The sequence below is a fragment of the Leptonotus elevatus genome, chromosome 10 (genome assembly GCF_054856555.1).
Source record: "Leptonotus elevatus isolate MCC_2025b chromosome 10, RoL_Lele_1.0, whole genome shotgun sequence".
In the NCBI taxonomy this organism is placed as follows: Eukaryota; Metazoa; Chordata; class Actinopteri; order Syngnathiformes; family Syngnathidae; genus Leptonotus; species Leptonotus elevatus.
Genome location: NC_141248.1, coordinates 21,685,058 through 21,707,806, shown reverse-complemented (window position 1 = coordinate 21,707,806; position 22,749 = coordinate 21,685,058). Strand labels below are relative to the sequence as shown.

The 22,749-nt window shown below is 39.5% G+C and overlaps 1 protein-coding gene and 1 long non-coding RNA gene across 5 annotated transcripts in view; one reads left to right on the top strand and one right to left on the bottom strand.

Annotated features, from left to right (window-relative positions):
- The window catches only part of tafa3a (TAFA chemokine like family member 3a), an 81,114-nt gene extending 65,468 nt beyond the window's left edge, over window positions 1-15,646 (top strand). For 2 of the 3 annotated variants that reach the window (XM_086087884.1, XM_086087885.1), the window contains exons 3-5: window positions 5,569-5,718; window positions 6,917-7,041; window positions 15,065-15,646. In XM_086087884.1, coding sequence (XP_085944010.1) covers window positions 5,569-5,718; window positions 6,917-7,041; window positions 15,065-15,238 — 449 coding nt within the window. In that variant the 3' untranslated portion in view covers window positions 15,239-15,646. Of the gene's footprint in view, window positions 1-5,568; window positions 5,719-6,916; window positions 7,042-14,981 lie in introns of all 3 variants that reach the window. The other variant, XM_086087886.1, reaches the window with a different exon arrangement.
- Window positions 1-22,749, bottom strand: part of LOC147167606 (uncharacterized) — a 132,850-nt gene that overhangs the window by 14,995 nt on the left and 95,106 nt on the right. The window contains exon 4 of one of the 2 annotated variants that reach the window (XR_015096366.1): window positions 21,417-21,587. This is a non-coding gene — a long non-coding RNA (uncharacterized LOC147167606). Of the gene's footprint in view, window positions 1-21,110; window positions 21,588-22,749 lie in introns of those variants that run through there. The other variant, XR_015096365.1, reaches the window with a different exon arrangement.

Here is a 22,749-nt window from a genome sequence, read left to right as displayed (position 1 = left end):
AAACATGGCCCTGGTTGCTCTCTTATACTCTGCTGCCACCTGTTGGCCATTTTTTTTGTAGTACTACCATTGCTTTAAACGACCTCTTCAGGTCAGAGGCTCCAGGCTCTAGCATGAAAACCCCATAAAAAAAACGTATAAATACATGTTTGGGACTATGGCAATATTTAAAATAGAACATTTGTATACGTTTTTGGCTAATGTGCTAATATATTTGTTGTGACTAAGCAAGATTTTATGACTTGTCGAACCCAAGTAATGGCTGACTAGACTCGACTAGCTTGTTTGGTTTTTGCCACTGTAACTTGGGACTTGCTTGAAACTTGAAGGTTTGAAACTAGAGACCGAATGGTAAGTTAAAAATGACGGAGGCAATCGTGATTTCTAGCTAACAGGTATGTGACTTACTTGCATCTTTTTGTTCTACAGGTCTACTACTGTAGTGCAATAATACAGTGACCCAGTTTAGCTTGTTTATGTCAAGCCTTTTGCCATTCTGACAGCATTTGTTCTCCTCTCCCCGAGCGGGTAAACACTGATCTGTGCTCATGCACCTGTCGCCATTGCCTACAGTCCGTGCGCCTTCACCCTCCTCCCCCCCCCCCACCCAAACCACATCTGAATATTCCCCCCATGCTACTGCGACTTCTGGCAAATTAACTTTGACCGGAGGCATGACAGTGGCTGAAAGATAATCACACCAAGGGCAAATAGTCTGACCTTTTCTTACTCCTTATTTATTTACTTACTTATTTTTGCATCAGCGAGTTGGCCGACGAGGTGAAAAGGCGCTCACGGCTTTTGTGTGAATGTGAACGTCGGCGCATCGATCGGAGCGAAATGTTTTTAATGTTGCAAATGAGATCTCGCGATTGGCGGCTAATGGGAAGACGGGAGATTCGCCGCAATCTTGGCTCCAAATCAGGATCCCAATTGAAAATCTTTACAGGTTTAATTAAGTCTCCTCTGAAAAGAACCTCAAAATTGTTTGAATAATGTCTGAAAGATACGTTTTTAGATTGTTTTTAGTCCTTTTTTTTTTTTCCCCCGCTTGGGATGCAATGAATATAAAACAGCCGTATTGATATTTGAATCCACATACGTGAGTGAAAATAAAGTTTGTCTTTGTTTGACAACATCACGCTGTTTCACATAAGCACACGCTAAAGAGACGATCATTCGAATTGGGATTTCATCACCAAGAAAACAATTAATAACACCCTGCACTGTAATGAATTCACATCTCGCAGTGCCTCGGACAAGTCGGCCTTAAAGTTTGCCTGTGACATCCAAATTACTCAGAAGCTCGGGAGAAAGTGCTGCGGTCAGAAGAAACCAAAGTTTACTTATTTGGCATCAACTCAACCTGCCGTGTTGGGAGGGTGAAAAAAAAATAAATGAGAGTACGACCCAAAGAACACAATTTCCATTGATGTATTAGTATAATTATTATTATTGTTTGCAGTCGTGTCACAATGAGAGCCTCACTATGTAGTTTAAGGTCAACGAACAACTTTCAGAAAGCGAACTTTAAGCAAACTCAAACTTTAGAGGGGGGCATAATATAGGAAATTGACTTTTTAATTGCTTGTGTATACATCGTTGGCTCTCTGGAGTTGCTGACCACATCTTCAAGTGTGAAATTAAACAACCAAGTGCATTTTTTGCGATCTGCCTGCTTCTGAAAATGTGTCTGTGAGACGTTCGGAATTTTGACGGATTGCTTTGTTTTACATTCAGCATTGTGCAAGGGAGTCACTATCACACATATTAGCAATAATAAATGTGATTTTTAAAAATGGGATTCAAATGTATGTATTTGTGGGGACTGTGTTGCTTTGAATTTGAAAAGAAAAATGTACTGTTCATGTCACTAACGTCCAACATGAAATAGTAATGCCAACTAGTGGCAGAAAAATCGATGACTTTCACACTCCTTTTAACCATAACTGTTAACTGTAACTTCATGAATCGCTTACTATAAAATTACTTTACCAACTAGACAAAGTGCAATTTCTGCAGAAATTGCATGGGAATGCTGAAAAGCTGAATGCTATTAGCTGAATGCTAAAAAATTGAATGCATGTGCTTATGAAGTAAATTGAAAGATAAATGATGTGAAAATTAAAAATATTCTAATTGTAGTTATATGACAAACACATAAAAAAGAAAACTGCAATCTATCTATGGTGGGATTTAATCATTTCAGAGAAATTCTAATCCATTTCCTGTTATGATAGTCAGTTGGTATCAAACCATCGGATGTACTAAAATGTGGCCCAACGTGATTTGAACCCAGGGTTCTCCGTGTTGGCAGGCAATTGCCCCAAGCACTGACCTAACGACTCGTTCAAATTCACATTTTAGTTCATTGTGGGAATGCTTTAACGTTCCCACAATGAACTAAAACATACAACCACATTTGTGTTTGGCTACCATATTTTCCCCACTTTTATGTTAACAAGAGTACGAAAAACTTGAAAAAATATATTTCATTGTACATTTAGAATAGGTATTATGTGCGATTCATTTCGGATTAATCGCGAGTTAACTGGAAATCATGCAAATTAATTCCGATTAAAAATTGTAATCGACCGACACCCTTAATATATAAACAGTGCATGCAGTACGGCATCGGCATTCATGTAACGCATTTAACTTGTATCTCAAGGCACCACTGTCGGTATATGAAGGGGATCACGGAGGAGTTCAATAACAAAGAATACCCGGTGGTTGTTGTTGTCGACTTGGAAATGCAGCACTTGTAATGCTTCTAATTAGATTGCACAGGTGCATTTAATGTCTTGCTGTATTTTCTCAAAGGGGGGGGGGGGGGCGCACTCGGACCCGCTCGTCCTCTAGAAGGTGTGCAGGGTCAGCGGAGTAGCTGCTGCTCAAGGATATATCATGCCAAGTGGGGCCGGACCGGGTTCCTCCGCATGGGGGGTTGACCTGGATTTCAACGAGCCGTGATGTTTGGATGTTTGAGGCAAGATTGTACACAGAAATTACTCCAAGGCCCTCGCAGGACTCTTATTACCAAAAGGGGGGGGGGGGGGTTCACAAAGGTTCCGCGGCTCGACCTTCCGCCAGATTAAAGTAGAAGCAGCTGCTTGTCGACAGACAAATGGCTCCTCAACGGTGCAATTGTATTGAACATTTCCTCGACGCGTGTTTGTGGTGCGCCGTGTGAACTCCTCAGGTGCGCATGCATAATGCATGAGGGCTCGCTGAGCAAGCTTCTGTGTATTCAACAATGAAAGCGTTGCACAGTCATGTGGGAGATGAGCACGACAGTCAGGGTTTTTCTTTTTTTCTTCCTTTCATCCAAACGTCGCTGCTTGGTCAGCGTGTCTCAAGTGTGATATGATAACAAGAGGCGCTCCGGCAGGATAATGCATACACGATATGACAACAAAGCCAACGCTAATCCCGGTTCTGGAGGTTGAGTTAAACACCTTTTAAAAGTAAAAGAGCCGTGCAATTGGAAATGTGGATCATGCAAAAGATACTGCCAATGATCATTTGGATATAAAGGAGTTGTTTCAACTCAGCAAATGTGAAAGTTAGAGAGATTTGTATAAAAGCGCGGCTTCGTCTGTCCTTCCTTCCTTTTCTCGGTCTCTCCTTCGGTCTCTTGAGGCCTCCCTGATTTTATGTTTTTTGGATTTGTTGGGGTCTGGATGTTTCTTGGGTTGGGGAGGAGTTCTGGTGGGTGGTGTCTGGTCAGTGCTGGATTTCACCTTCCTTGGTTTTCTTTGGTCCCCTCGGGTCTCCTGACGGCGGTGTTCGGTTTAGGTGAACGGTATGAGATTTTTTCTAATAGGTTTTTGGTGAGCTAACAAATACACGCACGCACGCACGCACACACGCACGCACGCACATACACATACTCACCCACACACAAAAAAAAATTAAAATTAAAAAAAATTAAAAAAAATAAAGAGCAATGATGATGACATTTCCGAATGAACAATACTGAGCTCTTTATAAAAAAAATAAATAAAAAAAAAATAAATAAATATAAATAAAAAAATAAAAAAAATAAAAGCTTGGCCACATGTCTTGTATTGTTGTTACTACCACTATTCTTTACGCTACTGCCTCCGATCATCCATGAGTATGATTGGACAATATCCAGATCATCAATATGCTGCACATTTTTCAATTTTGCAGCTGTTCACTAACGATTACTTTAATAATTGCTTAATCTGTCAATATTAGAAAATTAAAAAAAAACATTAAACTAAATAATGATTTAGTATTATGATTCACAGTTACCGTTCTGGTTTGGTCTGTGCTCTGTAATATGTAGCGTTATGGAAAGGGCACTGCACAAAGACTGGTCTCTAGTTGGCTGCAGGCTTCAAAGTATGAACTGCGGATGATCGTTTTTTTGTGATCAGCAATGACAGGCATTGCTTGACATAATTTTCCACAGAAATCGGGCGATCACGATTGATCGGAGCGCAACTACTATTAATACTATTACTTCTATGACTGCTATTACTCCTCCTACGGTACGACCATTCTAATAGTGCTGTTGCTCTTAAGATGATCACAAACATTATTTTCACGACAACCAGAGATGGGAAGTAGCAAAGTACAAATACTTCATTACTTTACTTGAGTAGTTTTTTCAGTACTTACGGAGTATTTATTTTTTAGACTACTTTTGACTTTTATCTGTTACATTTTAACATGAGTATCTGTACTTTTTACATTTCAAAACAAGTTTGTTACTTTACTTTTTAAATGTATAAAAACGATTAAAATACTTGACCTGGAAGAAAAAGCAGCTGCCAATGTCTCCTTGCTCCACCAATAAAATGAAGCGTTTCACCCGGTCCCCTACATCCCAGCTTGTGATTGGCTCTATGACACGTGATCACACGACGTGCAATTGGCTCGATTAGAACAATCCGTAAATATGATATGCTATGAAGTTGATAGCAAGTCAGTCAACTGGCCGCTGGTTTTTGCCCCGTTTTTTTCCCAAATGACGTAGGAAGAAACTTTTTTACTTCTACTAGTCAAGTACATTTCAGAGTCTGTACTTTTTTACTTTTACTTGAGTAATTGTACTTTTACTCACGTAGAAAATGTCAGTACTTTTCTCATCTCTGACTACAACTGCAACTATTACTGTTACTAATATTAATGCTACCACCTCTCGTGTTACAATTATTACATCTACCAACACTGCTATTGGCTACTACTACTATTACTGTAACTTTTACTACTACTACTATTACTATTGAAAGAGCAACAGCGACTCCTACTAATTACCCTCTCCCTTTTAAAAGCTAACTACTCTAAGCTAACTTTGTTGGTTTGTTGTCAAAACCAGAGACGAATATGATGTGATCAAAATATGACATTGAACTCCCAGTAACGCATGCAGTACGTCAACGTCCTTATTCATACTGAATTATTATGGACATATTTGAACTTCTACTGCTAATAAGCACATTTTCTACAAGTATGAGCATCTCAATGCACTCGCATTGGGTCCATTGGTGGGATTTGTAGCACGAATACTAACAAATGTTGCTGCTGTGCTTCCAGTTCACGTGAAGGCGGGAACCTGCGAGGTGATCGCCGCGCACCGATGCTGCAACAAGAACAAGATCGAGGAACGATCGCAGACCGTCAAATGCTCCTGCTTCCCGGGACAGGTGGCGGGAACGACAAGGGCGGCTCCATCTTGCGTGGATGGTAAAAAAAAAAAAAGAAGAAGAAGCAAGCTTCTATTTCTCGCTCTGGCTGAAAAATAAGATTCGAAAGAAGGGAGGAAAAAAAAATGTGGTGCAGCGATGCAGTTTGATTTGATTATTTGGGCTGTGGGCCATAAATAGAGATCAAATCAGTTGATTCACTCGGCGCTTGCTTGTTGAAGCTCGAGCAGTCCACCGGAGGAGACAGCATTCCAGACTGGGTCATTTAATATCACGTCAATTGTGGCCTCTGTTGCAACTGAATCAATCCATAACTCAAGTTTCCCCTGACAGCAGCTTCCTCCGTGTTGACACTTGTCTCGTCGCTTGGGAAGCCCTTTGACAGCTGCAGAGGCTCACAGCCAACACGGCTCGCTTTGCTTTACAATCCTTGCGGCGCATTTAAGATAGTGGCATATTGTACAAAAATATGTGTTAACAAATATATGTATTTGTGGCGAATGGTGACTAGTTGTAATTTACAATGAACAAAATGGGCCAGAGTCCACGAGTTGCTTCGTGTTGCAAATACCAATTGCTCTGAATTTGAAAAAAAAAATAAAAAATACTGTTCCTGTCACCAATGTCCAACATGAAACACTAATGCCACATGCAGGCAGAAGATTCGGCGGATGTATTATGAGTTTCACTATGTTTAACAAATGGTATTATTTACCAAGAAACCAATTTAAGAAGGCTTTAAATGTTTTAATCAGACAGAGAGGAAAGGTCTGTTTTTGTGTGTATCACTTTTGCCAACTTGCCGGCCCAAGCCATTACTCAAATGCAGCACCTCACCCCCATATGGCAGTGACATATATTCCATTAATTGCCATTCATTATGAAGCAATAAGCCTGAAAATCATTACTTATTCGTTACAAATATATCTTTGTGCATCTGGCTGTGGGAGCAATGTCGCTATAGTGAAAGGAGGAAAATGTAAATGCTCTTCCAGAAGGTACAACAAACAAATGTCCCCACCTATTAACACAATAAGTCAGTATATCAGCTTTGTGTTCTATAAAACAAGCCCAAAATTTACATTGCATATTCATGCCAGTATGTAAATTACGATCATTTTACCTTCAATTACAATTTGGAATGTTCTTCTTATGATTTATTCTTGATTACAATCAAAAGTTTCATTCATTTGGATATGTTTTTTTGTTTTGTTTTTTTGCTTCATTTTTGTCTCCAGCATCCATCGTGGCTCAGAAGTGGTGGTGCCAGATGCATCCCTGCATGGACGGCGAAGAGTGCAAAGTGCTGCCGGACTTTAAAGGATGGAGCTGCAGTACGGGCAACAAAGTGAAGACCACCAAGGTGGGCTCTATTTGTGCACGCAGCTGACATTTAGCTGACATAGGCTGTTCAAATACAACTTCAAGGACATATTTGTTCCATTATAATATGTTAATGTACTCCAACGACATTTTTTTAAATTTATTTCACAGTGCTTCACTTGGCTGCACTGCTTCCAATATGTGCCTGTGGATGACTTTTTGTCCAATCAAATGTCAGCCACTATGTAGTGCTGGCAAATTGAACGTTAGCAGCATTAAATTTGCTGTAACTTGGTCAGTCTTTGAGGTACTTCCCTGTATTGCAGTGTATCTCTTTTGTTCCCCCCCATGAGGACTATTTAGCCGGAGCCAATCACAAACGTGAAAATTCAGATAAATTGTTTACGAAGGAAATTTCTCTAGGTTGGCAGCTCTGCATTATCCAATCAGATTTTAAAATCGCCTTACAGGTCAGCGAGCTGGCCCATAATGAAGACACTTTTTTTTTTTGTCCTGTTCTTTGACAGTTGGACTAGCAAAACGTGCTTTAGTGATTTGCAAACATTTACTAATAGCATCTCTGGTAGTAAGCAGTTATCAACTCATTCACTCCCAGCCCTTTTTACTGAAGCAACCCCCTTCACTCCCGGCTGTTTTACTGGATTTTGATTTTTGCAAGGCCCACAGAATATTGTGTTCTATTGCTATAAAACATGGAAACTACCAAAATAAAGATTAGTCTCTTCTTTCATCAGGAAAAAAATCAATCTGTTTCTGTTTTGCAGCAATTAGCATTAGAATATAGCCAAGTTTAATCAATATTCACAAATCTGTTTAGAACTGTGGGTAAATTAGCTTTTTTTCAACGTGGCCATGGTTGATCTCTTTTGCTCTGCTGCCACCTGCTGGCCGTTTTTTGAGATAACTACCAATTCTTCAACCGTTCTCTCTAGTTGCTCTAGCATAAAAAACGTTTTCAAACCGTATAAATACGTCTTTGGGACACTTAAAACATTTAAAATAGAACGTATTTATACGTTTTGGGATCAAACGAATGAAGAAATGTTTACATTAATATTGTTTCTGAACTTCTCCAGAGGATGTACAGTACCTTATAATGAATTATTCTGTAGTAGAAAGAACATGAGAATTTTAGAATAATCTAAAAATAATGGGACTGTATTCTAACATCCCAACTTTCAGGAGGTGTTTTTAGTGCTAATGAGATGTGGAAGCACGCGACACTTGAAAGCATCCTAAATAGAAAGGCAATTATCACATACAGTATCAGGATGTGCTCAGGGATGCGAGGGAGACTTGAAGTGGTATTAGGACGGAGATTGAGGGCCTTGCTAGTGTTAGCAATCCGTCATGGCCCCTCTCTCCAAACCTCCCATGCCCTGCTCCGTGTTTGACTCGCCAAACGCTGTGTCGCCGAGCCGCCTCTATCAATTATTCATGTCTACAGGAGACCCGGACGAAGCAGAGTCTTTTATTTTAGCCGGGTTAATAATTCAGGCTCTCCCTCACTGCCACAAGGTGAAGCAGAAATGCGGGCAAGAGACAAGTGAGTTGGCCCAAGAAGAACTCATCACAAGCGCAAAGACTCAGTGAGCGTGCTGGACATTTTTACGCTATGAAAATACAAATAATTAATTTACATTGATTTTGCGTAGCTAGGCTAAAGTTGTAGCCATTGTTGACGGGGGAGAAAAAACAAAATGTATTTTTCCAAATTGTTAGTATAGAGTATGCGTAGCTCACTTTAGAGCTACGTTCACAGTCCTGCTGTCAATGATGTCAGGAATACATCTCCCGCTACTCGCTTCCTGTCAATCATATCACAGAAGGCCAAAGACTTCTTCCCACTCGACGGCTGCAGTGATGAAGTGTGGACGGTCACAAGTGATTGCGTTTCATGATAAAGTGTGGAATAAGCAATGTGGCCCCCAAATCCATTCGCACCTGTCTGGGTTTAGCTCACAATATTAACAGGAAGTGAAGGCAACCAGCGGCCTTTTTGTTGCACTCTCACACCAAGCAAGCAAGCTTGAACTAAACCTTGGCGACTTTTTGTGTTGAAAGTTGCAGGCTTTTTCTTTTTTTTCTTTCATTTCAGACACAAACAACTCTCTTGGGAAATACTTCTGACAACGTGTGAACAAAAATGGCCACCAAAAATGAATTCAGTTTTAGAACAATGCATCACAGTAGATTTGTGGTTCTCCAATTTTGCACCCAGTACCACCTCAAAAAATAAGTAACTCTTGGATATTATTGTAAGCCACTGTAACATTATGCACAATTTGAATGTTAACACTTTCCTTGTAGATAGAATACAGTAATAAAAAAAAAACGTGCTTAACTCATTCACTCCCAGCCATTTTCACTGAAGCAACCCCCTTCACCCCCGGCTCTTTTACTGGATTTTGACTGATTTTGCCAGGTCCACAAAATATTCTGTTCTATTGCTATAAAAACATGGAACCTACCAAAAGAAAGATTAGAGTCTCTGCTTGCATCAGGGAAAAAAATATATTTGTATCTGTTTCCGTTTTGCAACACTTGGCATTAGAACATAGCTAAGTTTCATCATTACTCACAAACCTGTTGAAAACACTGGCAAAAAGAGCTTGTCGCAACACGGCCCTGGCTGATCACTTATACTCTGCTGCCACCTGCTGGCCGTTTTTTTTGTAATAACTACCATTGTTTTAAGCGATCTCTTTAGGTCAAAAGCTGTATAAAACCTTCAGTATGCTCTAGCAAAAAAAAAAAAAACATTAAAAAAACAAACAAATACGTTTTGAGGAGTGAAGGACAAAGTATTAAAAAACGAATTTAAATGTTTGGGGTTGGAAAGAGTTTGATTTAATTTAAATTTATTGCAAATTGTACCTAAATAAATGTTAGAATTTTTTTTTTAAAGATTGCACACAATTGTCTTGTACTTAAAGTAAAATACTACTGTAAAAAAAAGTCATTTTAACATTATGCACAGTTTTTCAGTAATTATTTTACGTACCACTAGAGGGAGCCTATACTACACTTTGAGAATCCGTGCCCCATATCAAATACGATTCAGGATGACATAGCAATTTCATTGCACGCTTAGTTGGTGCTATGAGACCTTGATGACGAAACATTTTTAACGCCATTTAAGTCAAACAAAAACAAATTGAAGGGAAACGACTGTATCCATCAAAGGTCACAGAAAATGTATGACTTAACTTCATCCAAGTGGGAAATGCGTGATGGTAACCATAAAACACGACATGGAATTGGCAACATGGGATCAAGTGGGATCGTCAGACTTCAGCACATCTCGTGAGACTTGCAAATTGTTTTGGGTTCGAAACTGACATTATAAAAAGAACATTTTCCACGGGAAAGTCAGCTGTGTTTCATCTTCCCGCGAACAGACTCACCTCCCAGGCATACGCCGTAATCCTCCCGGCGTGTGTGATTTATTTATTTTTCTTCTTTGTCTCGAATCTAGCTCAGTTTAAACACAAATGGATCTCATGTGTGTGTGCTGGGAGGTGACATTTACATGATGGATTGCTAGTAAAAATACTTTTTTTTTTGCCTATTGATTCTTTTTATAGCCTATTAAGTCTTGGCTGGAGGCTAATACCGGCAGTATGAATGGAGACGGTCAGACAATATTTAACAGCATTAAAAGAGGGCTGCAGACTTTGGTATTTGTCAACAGGACTTTCAACCACTCAGGTGTGTTCTGTGATGTGATGGAAAGTACCAGTAGATACTTCAGGTATCTGCACTTTACTTGAGTATTTTTTTTTCAGACCACTGAGAGAATCCAGGTGAGGTGGCTCGGGCATCTGGTGAGGTGTTGCACTCAAGTAGCCGACATGTCACATTGCGTAACTTTAGACTTGAGCTTAGCATTCAGCTTTCAGCATTCCCACGCAATTTCTGCAGAAATTGCACTTAGCCTAGTTCACTTAAGTAAAGGAGTTGACTCGGCACTACTTTTACTAGAGTATTTCGTAAAACAAATATCTGTACTGAAGTACAACGTGTCCGTACTTCTGCAAACGATGCAGAGTTGGGTGTTTGACAACATGATTCTGAATCTTCACCGGTGGAGGGTGTTTTGTCTGATCCCAAAGCAGCTTATAAGCGTCAAACCCTGAGCAGCTTTCGTTTTCGCCTTTGGGTGATTACTCACCGATAACCCTCGCAGCAACACCCACGACACCCCCATCGCGCTGGGTCGTGCCTCCGCCGCGTCTCTCTGCTGCGAGTGAAGCCGGAGAGGAAAAATCACCCCCCCCCTTTTTTTTTTTCTCGCACTGCTCCCAAAGTGAAAATGAGATGGCGCATCCCATCACAGCAATCCCCGTCTTCCGCTATGGATTATCACACCTTTGGCAAAACGTGCATTGCCTTCGGAAGGGCGGCATCTGTTACTGTAATGTTGGCAAATATTTACACAGCAGGAACTGCAGAGGTGATGTAATGTATCACATCCTCCATGCACGGCAGAGGGTCAGTTCTTACTCAGGCCAAGCAGATCCTCTTAATAATTGTATATGGAATTATAATATTATTGAAAGCTATAAAAAAGATGATTTGCGTTGAGTAATAAATGAATAACTAACCCCAAATGAATGTTTCAAGAAAAACATGCAAACTCACACCTGGATTCAAACCCACGATCTCAGAACTGTGGTGCGGGTTGTGTTAACCAGGCTCCATCGTGCCACCCACACATTTTACCATGCATTGTAATTTATAAGATATAATGTTTCAGACCATAACCCTTAATTAAAAAAATCGGATTAAATATATTACTATAATATTAAATATCTTATTATTAATTCATCTACAAAAATGAACTCGTTCAACTGTGCAAATGTGACGGGACAGTCTCAGGATAGTCTCATGGCCCTTATGAAATACATTTACGCATTGTGCAGTTTCAAGATTCCCACCAATACCACTAATTTCCACACAAATTAGTAAATCTAATCGTTTTAGTAGATGCAAATCAAATTTGTCCAGAACCGGGGGGGGTTAGTGTATACAAACTTTATAGCCGAATGACATGTTAAAGGGGAACTCAACCTTAAACATTTCTTGACAATATGTTATATGTGACCTCATTCATTCTGATTAATATTACATTTGTGGAATATGAGTTATGAAGCAAAATTCAGACGTTTTTATCCATCTCAGAGGGCGGCCATTTTGCCACTTGCCGTCGACTTAAAATGACATCAGCGTTGTCCGGGGCTCTGACAACGACCAATCACAGGTCACCTGCTTTCTGAAGCTGAGCTGTGATTGGTTGTTACTTGAAACCTGAGCAACTGTGATGTCATCTTCACTCGACAGAGTCGACAGTAAGTGGCAAAATGGCCGCCTTCTGATATGGATTAAAAACTGCTGGATTTTGCAGTTTAACTCATATTCCACTAACGCAATATGAGTGGGGCTGCATAGTACATAATGTCAATATTTTTTCCAACGGTTGACTTCCCCTTTGAATGTTGTCATTTTAGTGTATGTTGGACACATTTCTGAGTGAAAACACTCAAAAAAGGCATTAAAAGTTTGTTTTTTTTAAATCGCTATAAAATGTCAAAACAGGTCAAATTTGACCGGAATATCATGTAAGGTTTTAAAGCGGTCCTCGCAAACTGCTGTGAATCCTGATAATCCCTCTTGCTTATGTATGGATGGTAAACACTGTGGCATTATGTCTGCATCCTCTGGCTGCCAACTGGCTTCTTACGCAGCAAAAGACATCCGGAGGTGCCAGATGGCGGAGAACGCACCTTGGAAAGGGCCCACATTTGGCAGGTGTTTCTTTCTGCACTGTGAATGCAGCAAAATTATGAAATTGATGGAAGGAAGCAGAGGTTTCACCCATCGCTGTCCACTATATTACAGATTACATCATCCATCAGATAGAAAAAGTGTCAAGAAACCATGCCGGAAATTGAACAGGAAGTCCATCATTTGACCTGAAACGGCCATTTTGGGCAAATTCCAGGGCATTGGCGAAATCGTAAAAGGGACTACACCAAAAATGAATCCCAATCGGAAGCAGGTGCTGCTGTGTCATACGCAGAGAAATACTAAATTGTGAAGCTTTTCTGCCTCTGCCAATTAATTTAAGCAGATCATTATATCAAAGTTCGATTATCATGTCCAGAATTCAAAAATGAAAATGTGTTTGTGATCTTTCATCGCTGATTACAGCTTTAGTGAATAAGACTGGCTACTTTTTATTTTAGGATAATAAAATGTCCTTCACTCAAAAGACAGTCAATCCCAAAACAAATCAAATAAAAATCCTCCTCCAGAAAACATGACAAGATGACGTTCCATGATATCTTTCTATTCCAGTCTAGTCAAATGTCAAGTGGATATTTTTTTTCCTTCCTATGATTGCAAACTGATTGCCTTTGGGCCTTTGGGTTATTTTAGGGCTAGGTCATATTATTTTCATGAAGGGAAAATATGAATAAAACATGGCAGCTTTTTCAAGTGCCCTTAAAATGTTAGTTAGCAATTTCTCAATGTTTGGAATAAATTCTTAGTGAAAGCGGGCCATTGGAACATGTTCTGTTGTCAACTAATCCATTCATTGTAACTTCACCAGTTATTTATTTACACACAATTATAAAATGCTCCTTTTAAACTGCTCCAAGCAAAAATATGGTGGGCCCTGATTGACCATCATTCCATTTCATGTCACAACCACAAAGCTTGGCCAAACTCTGGGTTTTACCACACAAATGAGGATTTGCCATTGTAAGTATTCGAACATGTTTTCAAACCAGGGAAAATGACTGTGAACACGACCCACACCGCAGCATAATCACTCAGTATAATCTTTAGATCTCATCATCAGACCTTTGCTGACTTTGCCTGGCATTGGGGGGGAAATGTTTAAATTTGATTATCAGCGTGTGTTTACCCTGCGCCTCAAGCTTATTTTAAAGTAGAAAACTGTCTGCCCCAAACTGAGTCAGCAAATGAGTGGAAAAGTGGCAAGATATTTATCCTCTGGCCAACATGGCGAGGGGGAATCTATCCAAAAGTGGTAGTAAATGATATTACGCCCAAATTTTATTCGAGGCAATAAAATAGTCACACACACACACACACACACAATAGTGGGGTTTCCATCCTATTTTTATTAAAATTTTCAAGAAATGCGCAAATAAAATTTTAAGATTTAAAAAAAAAGGGCCGAAAATTCGCCCCAAATTTTTTTTACGCTTGGAGGTTGTGGATTTTGAAGCGTATCGAAAAAAGGAAAATGCAAATTTTTGATATGGTTTTGCGAGAAAACGCTGACAAGACCGGATATTTTGTCCGTCACACGTATGTACCTTTGTCGTCACAAAGCAATGTCGGACGATAAAGTAAGGTATGTTTGGGGCGACGACGAAACAGAAATCTTTTTGGATTTAATTAAAGAAGCGAATAGTAATGCTATTTTAGATGGAAAACCGCAAAGAAACGCTACGGTTCATCAAGAATTACAAAAGCAAACTCGTTGCAGTCACTTCCTGTTTTAGTCACTGGTGGATCACATCTCTATGGTGTATAGCGCCACCTACAGCGGTGGAGTCTCCTCTCAATATTCGCAAAAGAAGAACAGATGGAAACGGGCATAAGTCGCATGTCCGGTTTGCGCATTTTCAGTAAATTCGCTTAAAAGATTCAAAACAATTGAATGGAAACCCGACTAATTATATGTTCATTTTCATGTGGTTTCAAAATGATTACCTTTGGGTTAAGTATTATTGATAGAGCAGAAGAAGAAGAAAAAGTGGAACGCAATCGATACCCGCCGCCCCCATTTGAAGAAGGCGGCGTTCACTTTCACGTATGATTGATGGGGCAGAGATGCACTTTATTGTACATTTTATGGACTGTTGTTTATGAGCACTCCTTTCTAACTCTCTCCTTTCTCTCCTTTCGCTCTCTTTCTAGGTCACACGATAGTCGTCTGTTTGGGGCCAGACGTCGTTTATTTCACAGTATGACACGCGGATCTATTTTTTTTTTCTTCGTAGGATTGTTGGAAACGACTTGACCAGTATGGACTTTGGTCATGGGCGGACAGTCCCTCAAAAAAAGAAGAACGGAACGGGGCTTCATTTAAGACTGCATTTGCGAAAAAGATTCCCAACTTTAAGATCATCAGTAACTCGAGTCCCCATCAAATGTCTCTTTGTATTATAGTTTGACTCCTACGGACCAGAGGACTCCAACATGAAGATATTTATTAGCTGAAAGACTGTGGATTATCATAACAGCAGACAAAAAAAAAAAAAAGCGAAGAAGAAAAATGTGATGTAATACCTTTGTGTTTTTTCTCACCACGTAGAGACCCAGAGACTCTCAATGCATATTTGTGTTGATCAAGCGAAATAAGCATTTCCATTCCTTTTAGCCTTATGAAGAAGCTACATTATGTTTCATCCAGTTGTTAGGATATCAAGTCATCTCTGGAAAGACTTGATATTTAGAAAAGGTTGCAAAACACTTAAGGGTTTTTGCCAAAACATTGAAACGATATTTGTTGTTTTCAAAGCCCGACAACCACCATTGATTACAAATGTCAGTATTATCTCAATAAATTTAACCTAGTGGAAGATGAAGTCTGTTTCCATTTTGATATCCACTTCTGAAGCCGTTGAAGTTTGAGATAAGGATTTGGAGTGTAAATAGGTCGGCACAAAAAGAGAAAGTGCCTCATTCTTAACATCCCAAAAAGCAAGTAATCCATCTGAAATCCGCCGGTCCTGAGAGAGACTGATAATTACCTCTCACCCTCAAACACCTCGCATCCCATTTGATTAGTTTCCAACAAGTAGTCTTCATCTCATGAGCCTTTTGTTTGTTTTGAGCACTAGTTGAAATAATACACCCCGGTGTCATCAAAGAGGTCTTTTTTTCTTTCTAGTTTTGGATCCGAATGATTTCCCCCCGGGTGCTGCATCGCACAATCACCAAAAGTTGTCTGTCCAAAGACAATAAAAGTGTCGGCTCGGAGGCGTAGAACAAGACGGTCAGATGATGGATGAATGACTGGATCGATCGATGGGAGTGATTGGTGGACCAGTAGGATGGATGGTGTATAGGAGGGAATGGAGGGAGGGGGGGAAGACTGTTGGATGTTTATAGGACAGCTGTGATAGGCTCCAGCACCCCCGCGACCCTCGTGAGGAATAAGCGGTTCGGAAAATGGATGGATGGTTGGGGATTGATTTGTTGATTAAGGGGTGCACTGTTGAATGCATGTAAGATGGTTGATTAATGGACAAGTTGTGTGGATGAGTATATGAAGAAATGACAAGAAAGACAAGAAAGATAGATGGCCATTGGATGGATGGATTAGTATAAAAATAATGAAAAGATGGGGGGTGAATTTGGTTGAAAGTTGGGAGGAGGATGACGAGATGACAAAACGGATGGATGGACTTCATGAAAAGATGACTGGAGGCTTGGTAGTTAAAGGATGATGCATGGTTTTATTGATTAGGGAAAGGATAGATGAATGGTTGGGTGGGCTGGAATAATTAGAAAGAAAATTGAGGAACTGATGGGCAGATACAGTAGATGGAAAAACGGACTGGAGGAAAAGATGGATGGATTTGTTAGCCCATCAATGATATTGTGGGAAAGATGTGTAGATGGATAATGACAGTTTGGAGGAACACGATTGGGTGGCTTCTGTTGATTAGATAGTGGATGGGTGAATGATTTATTGGCAGAAGATGGATGGATGATGGATGGATGGATAGATGGATGGATGCAAGTAAGATGAGTGGATGGATGAATGGACAAATGGATGGATGGATGGATGGATGAAGCCTAGATGGATGAAGGGTGGATGGATGGATGGATGATGGATGGATGGCGGAGTTGTTGGAAAAGATCGACAGGCTGATTGTTGGGCTGATGGACGGATGGATGGACGTCTTGTGGAAAATGATGGCTGGGATAAAAAAAAAATGGATGGATGCTCTGATGGTTGAATATTGCTGACATTTGGGAAACATGCATGAATGGATTGATAAGTTAAAAGATTAATGTTTGAAGTGAAAGAATGAATACATTTGAGGGGAAGGTTTGGTTTAAGGTTACCCTAATCTTAAATCTATGTGGTTGGACGGACAGAATGGATAACAAATTGCTGGGGAAAAATGGCTGGTTGTATTGATTAGTGAATGACTGAATGTATTCTGTTGATAAGTGGGTGGGTAGATCAAAATCAAAAATATTCAATCCACATTTTTCTAATGTCATTTCCATGTCACAGAATCCAATTAAAAAAAGAAGCCACTCCATCAGCAACGCAACTTGACTCATTGCTGAGTGCTGCACTTCCAACACCCTTGCAAGTTGCCATGGCGACCCCCTCATCCATCCATCCATCCACCCATCCGGCGTATATCTTTTATGACAGCCTAGCGGAATCCAAATCCCCCAAAAGTGCAACACGTTTCGGCCAATATCAAATTTGAAGCGCAAATTTATGTAGTCAAGTGTTGGGAAGTCTCGACTCCATCAAAGCAGCCGTTTCACTTTCTGTCTGTAATTGAAACACGGACATTCACTGCTGAAAGATCCTCATATCAAACATAATTAATTAGGCACAAAAAAAAAGGTAAAAAGTGTTTGAACGCTCACTCCCACAAATCCAGCCCGCCGGACGGCGTTGAAGGGGAGGAGTGAGAGGTGTGTGTGGGGGTGTGTGGGGGGTGTTTAGTGATCCAGCTTGTTTGGTTAGAAATCATTAAATTACAGTAATGACTAATTTCTCATTCCTGCATGTGAGCCACCCGAGACCGCTGTGGATTTAATAAAGAGCCGGCGATGAATTACATCACATCACAGGCGGCGGGAAAAAGCTTCATGATTATACAGAGTAATTCAAAAGTGCATTAATAAAACAATACAGAAACATCGCTAAATCATTTGAGATAAAGCTTATTTGCATAATTCATTAAGATTAATCAGAGAGGGGGGGATGAGGGACAAGATAGCAATCCATCCCATGGAAGAACCTTTTCTCTCTGCAAACATTGATGCAAATCTGCCCTTGGATCTGACAATTAACCTCTGTGCACTTTACAGGCCCTTCGGCGGAGGAAAGACAATCCTGCCGTCATTTACCTTTATGCCGGCTAATATTCTATTGATGATGAAAGGCCTCTTCATAGCAAAGCTCCTCTGGGTTTTCATAAAAGACCTTGAATGGAATCCTATCTGGCGTGTTTGGGGACCGCAGTTGAGAGAATTGGCTGATTGTCATGCCGCGCCACGCTGTTGACGCCGTTAATTTGCTTCTCTCTAGTCAAATGAGGTACATACTCGAGTTTGGAGTTTGTGCAGTACAGGTAAGTTTAAATTGTCTTGTTTTCACTTCAGCGGATCGTCCAAAACTCTTTGAAATTATACGGACTTTTTTTGTTGCTTTCTGACACAATATAACCGAAGTATAAATTAGATTCAGAGATACATTTTCTATACTGCATGTGCTAACCTCCCGTCCTCCAATCTGTTCTATCAAATGTACTTCCAAGGATTTATTTAGTGCTGACCAAGGCTATTTTAGTTAATTAAGACTAATGAAACAACTAAACCAATTATTTTTTTTTATTAACAAAATTAAAAATTAAAATACAAAACTAACTAAAACTATAATTAAAGTGATTTTTTTTTTGTCTTTGGTAATTAATTTAATGCATGAACCTTTGGGGTTAATTTTAGTTAAAATATTTATTTCGATATTAACCGGAATAAGGAAGGTTGAAAGTGTGTCACACGGGAGTGACGTCATTTAGCAGCAGCCAATAGAAAAGCACCTTAAGATGACGTCGTTCCGAGCTGACAATTTGGGGGTTTTGACTTTTGATTGCAATGGCTTGGCTCGCCTGCTTTTTCATTTAATTCAGCCTAAACACAACGCTGGGTAAGAAAGGCATTACTTTTTTCATTTTACCACGGTAATATTAAATCTTGCACACAAGTAATACCAATTTTTTTTTAAACTAAAACTAATACTATAACTAAACTAAAAGTAAGCATTTTTGAAATAACTATAATAAGCCGCTCTGAAAACTAATTAAAAGTAACTAAATGGTGCTGACCTTTCTGTCACTATTCAACAACTTCTGTCAAAGATTTCTCCTAAAGAACTCTTTCAATCACCCGCACAGTCAACTGGTGTTGTGTTGCTCCTGATAATGAAATTCTTGGCGGTGGTTTCTAATACTGTGCGTAGGTCATTAGTTTATAGCTGGTGTCACTGCGGCTTTTACACACGGACGCCTCTCAAGCTGTTGATTAAAATCCTCCCACTCCTCCTGCCCGAAATGAATTCCCCGGCAGACCAAATAGAGTGGATTGGGAAATAAAATGACGGAAATACTCTGTGTGGCTTTAATAGGTGGCGGTTGACTTTTTTGACTTTATGTCAATGTGTATGTTGTTGGCTGGTCCCAATCACAGATTTCCCTCAACTCTCATTCCTGTTGTGTTTGTGACACTGAATGCTTTTGTAAAAAATAAAATAAAATTGGAAGGCAAACATTTATTTAAAAAATAGATATTGCGCAATTTTTTTGCAGGCATTTTTTTTGAGCAGTGGAATCCCACAAGGTAGTGGTCTCAAACCACACATGTTTTACATCTAAATTGTGAATATTGAATAATCTGCCTTTAAAACAGCTTTATCCATGAGATGCAGCAAATATTTTTTTTGTCTTTTGTTGCAAAAACTTCAGTATGATTGCAAAAATGTAACCAAAGAGTAATTTAATGCAAGTAATAAAGGATAAAATAACAGTTTATTACCCACTTGAATCGAGATGATATGCTTGTGAAAGAATATACCCTAAGTTTAATTTTCTTCTGTCAACAAGAGCACCACATCTGAAACATGAAGGATCTCATATTTTACCTAAATGCTCTGATGGTAGAGCAAGCTCTCATTTACGCAAACACCATCTGCTGCATTTATCTTGACAGAATGAATTAGTTTGGAAAAACTGTCAGATACACCAAACTAATTAGATTTTCTCCTGTCATAATGAAAGCTGACAGACTAATGAAAACCCGTTTAATCTCCAAAACACCCAAGATGAGTTGCAAAAGCCTGGCAAGAAAATTGTTGCACTTTCTGGGCAATATTCACTCCTTTTACATGTATTATTTGTAAAAAATAAATAAAAATGGATGCTCTAATTCATTTGGTGTCAGATTTGGGATGTTATTTCTTGCAGCTTGAAGTGTTACGCTTCACCAAACAGTTTATTTTCAAGTGAGTAGTGCCGCTTTCTCAGTATCCTGAGGCATAATGGGATTATCTCGCTCAAGGCAGAAGCATGGATGCTCTCAAATTCTCCTATCAAAGTATTGCTGGTGTACCTGCTGCTTCCCATTCGCCGTGTTTCTTCCACGCTCGGCCCGGGCCCAAGAAGCGATTAGCCCGTGAATGATGACGCCGGGATGCCAGCTGCTACGGCCAAGTCACTCACACATCCACAGTCACATTTCTTCTTCTGATGACTAGTTAACAGCACATACTGTACTTCCACTAGCATTTTAACGCGTCTTCTGCAAAGTGGGCGGCTGATAAGTCATACGACAATTTTTTTTTTTAATGCTTTAGACTTCTGATTGACCAAAATGCTCTCCCAAGCGGACAAATATTGTTATAAATGAATATAGCCAAATGTAATGTAACGATTGTTCCAAAACAGTGTGATTTATGACTATAAAACCTTAACACTACATACTGGATTTATGACCCCCCGGACCACAAATGATCAAATGGCATAATGTTACATAGGAAATAATGTAAGGGTTCAGAAAATGGATGGATGATTTATGACCCCCGACGCAAAAGATCATATATATCGCATATAGTATGACTACCAAAAACAAAATGGCACATATAATGTACATGGATTTCATAATCCTGTGATCTCAAAACATTAAGTAGCAGATAACTTTTCATATTTACAAGACTGCTTCTCCAAAAGGACTGCGGCGATAGATTTATGACCAAATGTGCATAAAATCAAAGGAGGTAAATCAATGGCAAGATATGACTCCCCTTTAAAACCATAATGAATACAATGTATTGTTCATGTAGAATTTATGACCATGTGATGGCAAAATGGCAGGAATTGAACCCGTTAGACCTGAGAGGGCAAAATATGGGTGGAGGGGGATTTCCCCCCCACATTGGTGCCCTCATTCTGACTCTTAAAATGGAATCATTTTCTTCAGTGTTTTGTTTACCACATACAAGTTCTCGTGGTGCAACTGCAGAGCCGCGGGGACGTCTTCAAATGGTCCTCTGTGATTAATACTAATGACTTATCAAAGTGGATCGCTTGAGCTACTCACATTCCATTGCAAGCCAAGAATTGATTAAAGATGTGTAGGTCCACCAGGTACAAGGAAACCTCCTCCAGCAGATGTTCCCCACTAATGATCGGTTGTGGTGCACACGTCCCAGGATCCCTCGTTTATTCTTCCCTCTTGTGGTGAGATGCCGGTCATCGTACGCCTAAGCATCTGTGGAGGGAAGCGGAAAGGTATGAAGCAGCCACCAGGCGACAAACAGCTTCCGTGCATTCAATCGAGTCTCTATTGTGCTGTTTTAGCCCAACTGGAAGGTTACGTAATGTGGAGTGAGTAGAAAAGGTACGTGGTTAGAGTATAGAATATGAATCTATCCAGTCTAACTTATTTATATTTGAGAGTATTATTTAATTGCAAATTGCTATTTATTTATTTAATTAATAATACAATGTATTATTATTTTTAATTTAATACTTTTTAATTAATTTAATCTATTTAATGTCATTAATAATTTAATTGAATTATTAATTGCAGTTTGATGTAAAATGACTTATAGTATCTTAAGGTCAAAGAATAATTTATGATTGATGATAATGTTAACGTAATGTGCAATCGGCTTTTATGACTATTTGATCTACAACTGGAAATATTGCCATAATTCATGATCAAACATACTGTTTATTTCTTCTACAGCGCCCACGTTTTGGTGGAAATGTGTCCTAGTGCGGCCATGGTATGGTAACATGTTAATGAATGAGGATTCTGATTAATTAGTAATTGCTTAAGAAGCATGTCTATACATTGTGTTATGTTTAGAAGTTATACATTTATGGTACTGTATGTTGGTAAGCACAACATGTAGAGCGAAATGAAAAAGTGGAGGGAGAAGAATATTGGCCATGAATGAATAATTCTGCTTCTGTCTAGATTGTCCCGCAGGCATCACTCGCACCCCCATTTAGGACCATAAATGCACTTGTTCTCAAATGCAACTTCAGCAGCACCTTGGAATGGAAGCGAGGTCCGACTAGAGTGGATTAAAACATGCCGATGGTCGCCTTGCGAGATGGGAAGGTCACGGGCACGGCTGCACTGAAAACTAATGTCATGAAGCGATGCGGGGTGACTTTTGCAACCTGAGGCTAGCGTTTCTGATTCAAACATGTTGGCAAACAGACAAGATGGACTCCATGAAAAAAGGGGTTGATTGAGAACCTTTTATGGAAAATTTGGAGTGTGGTGATGGGTCCCCTAATAGAAAAACCTCATGCATAGTCTCAGTCACTTTTGCCTTATGTTCATGTAAAAAATATGTTTTTCTTACTCCGGGTTTCCATTCATTCATTCATTAAATTTTTTTTTTTAAATATATCTT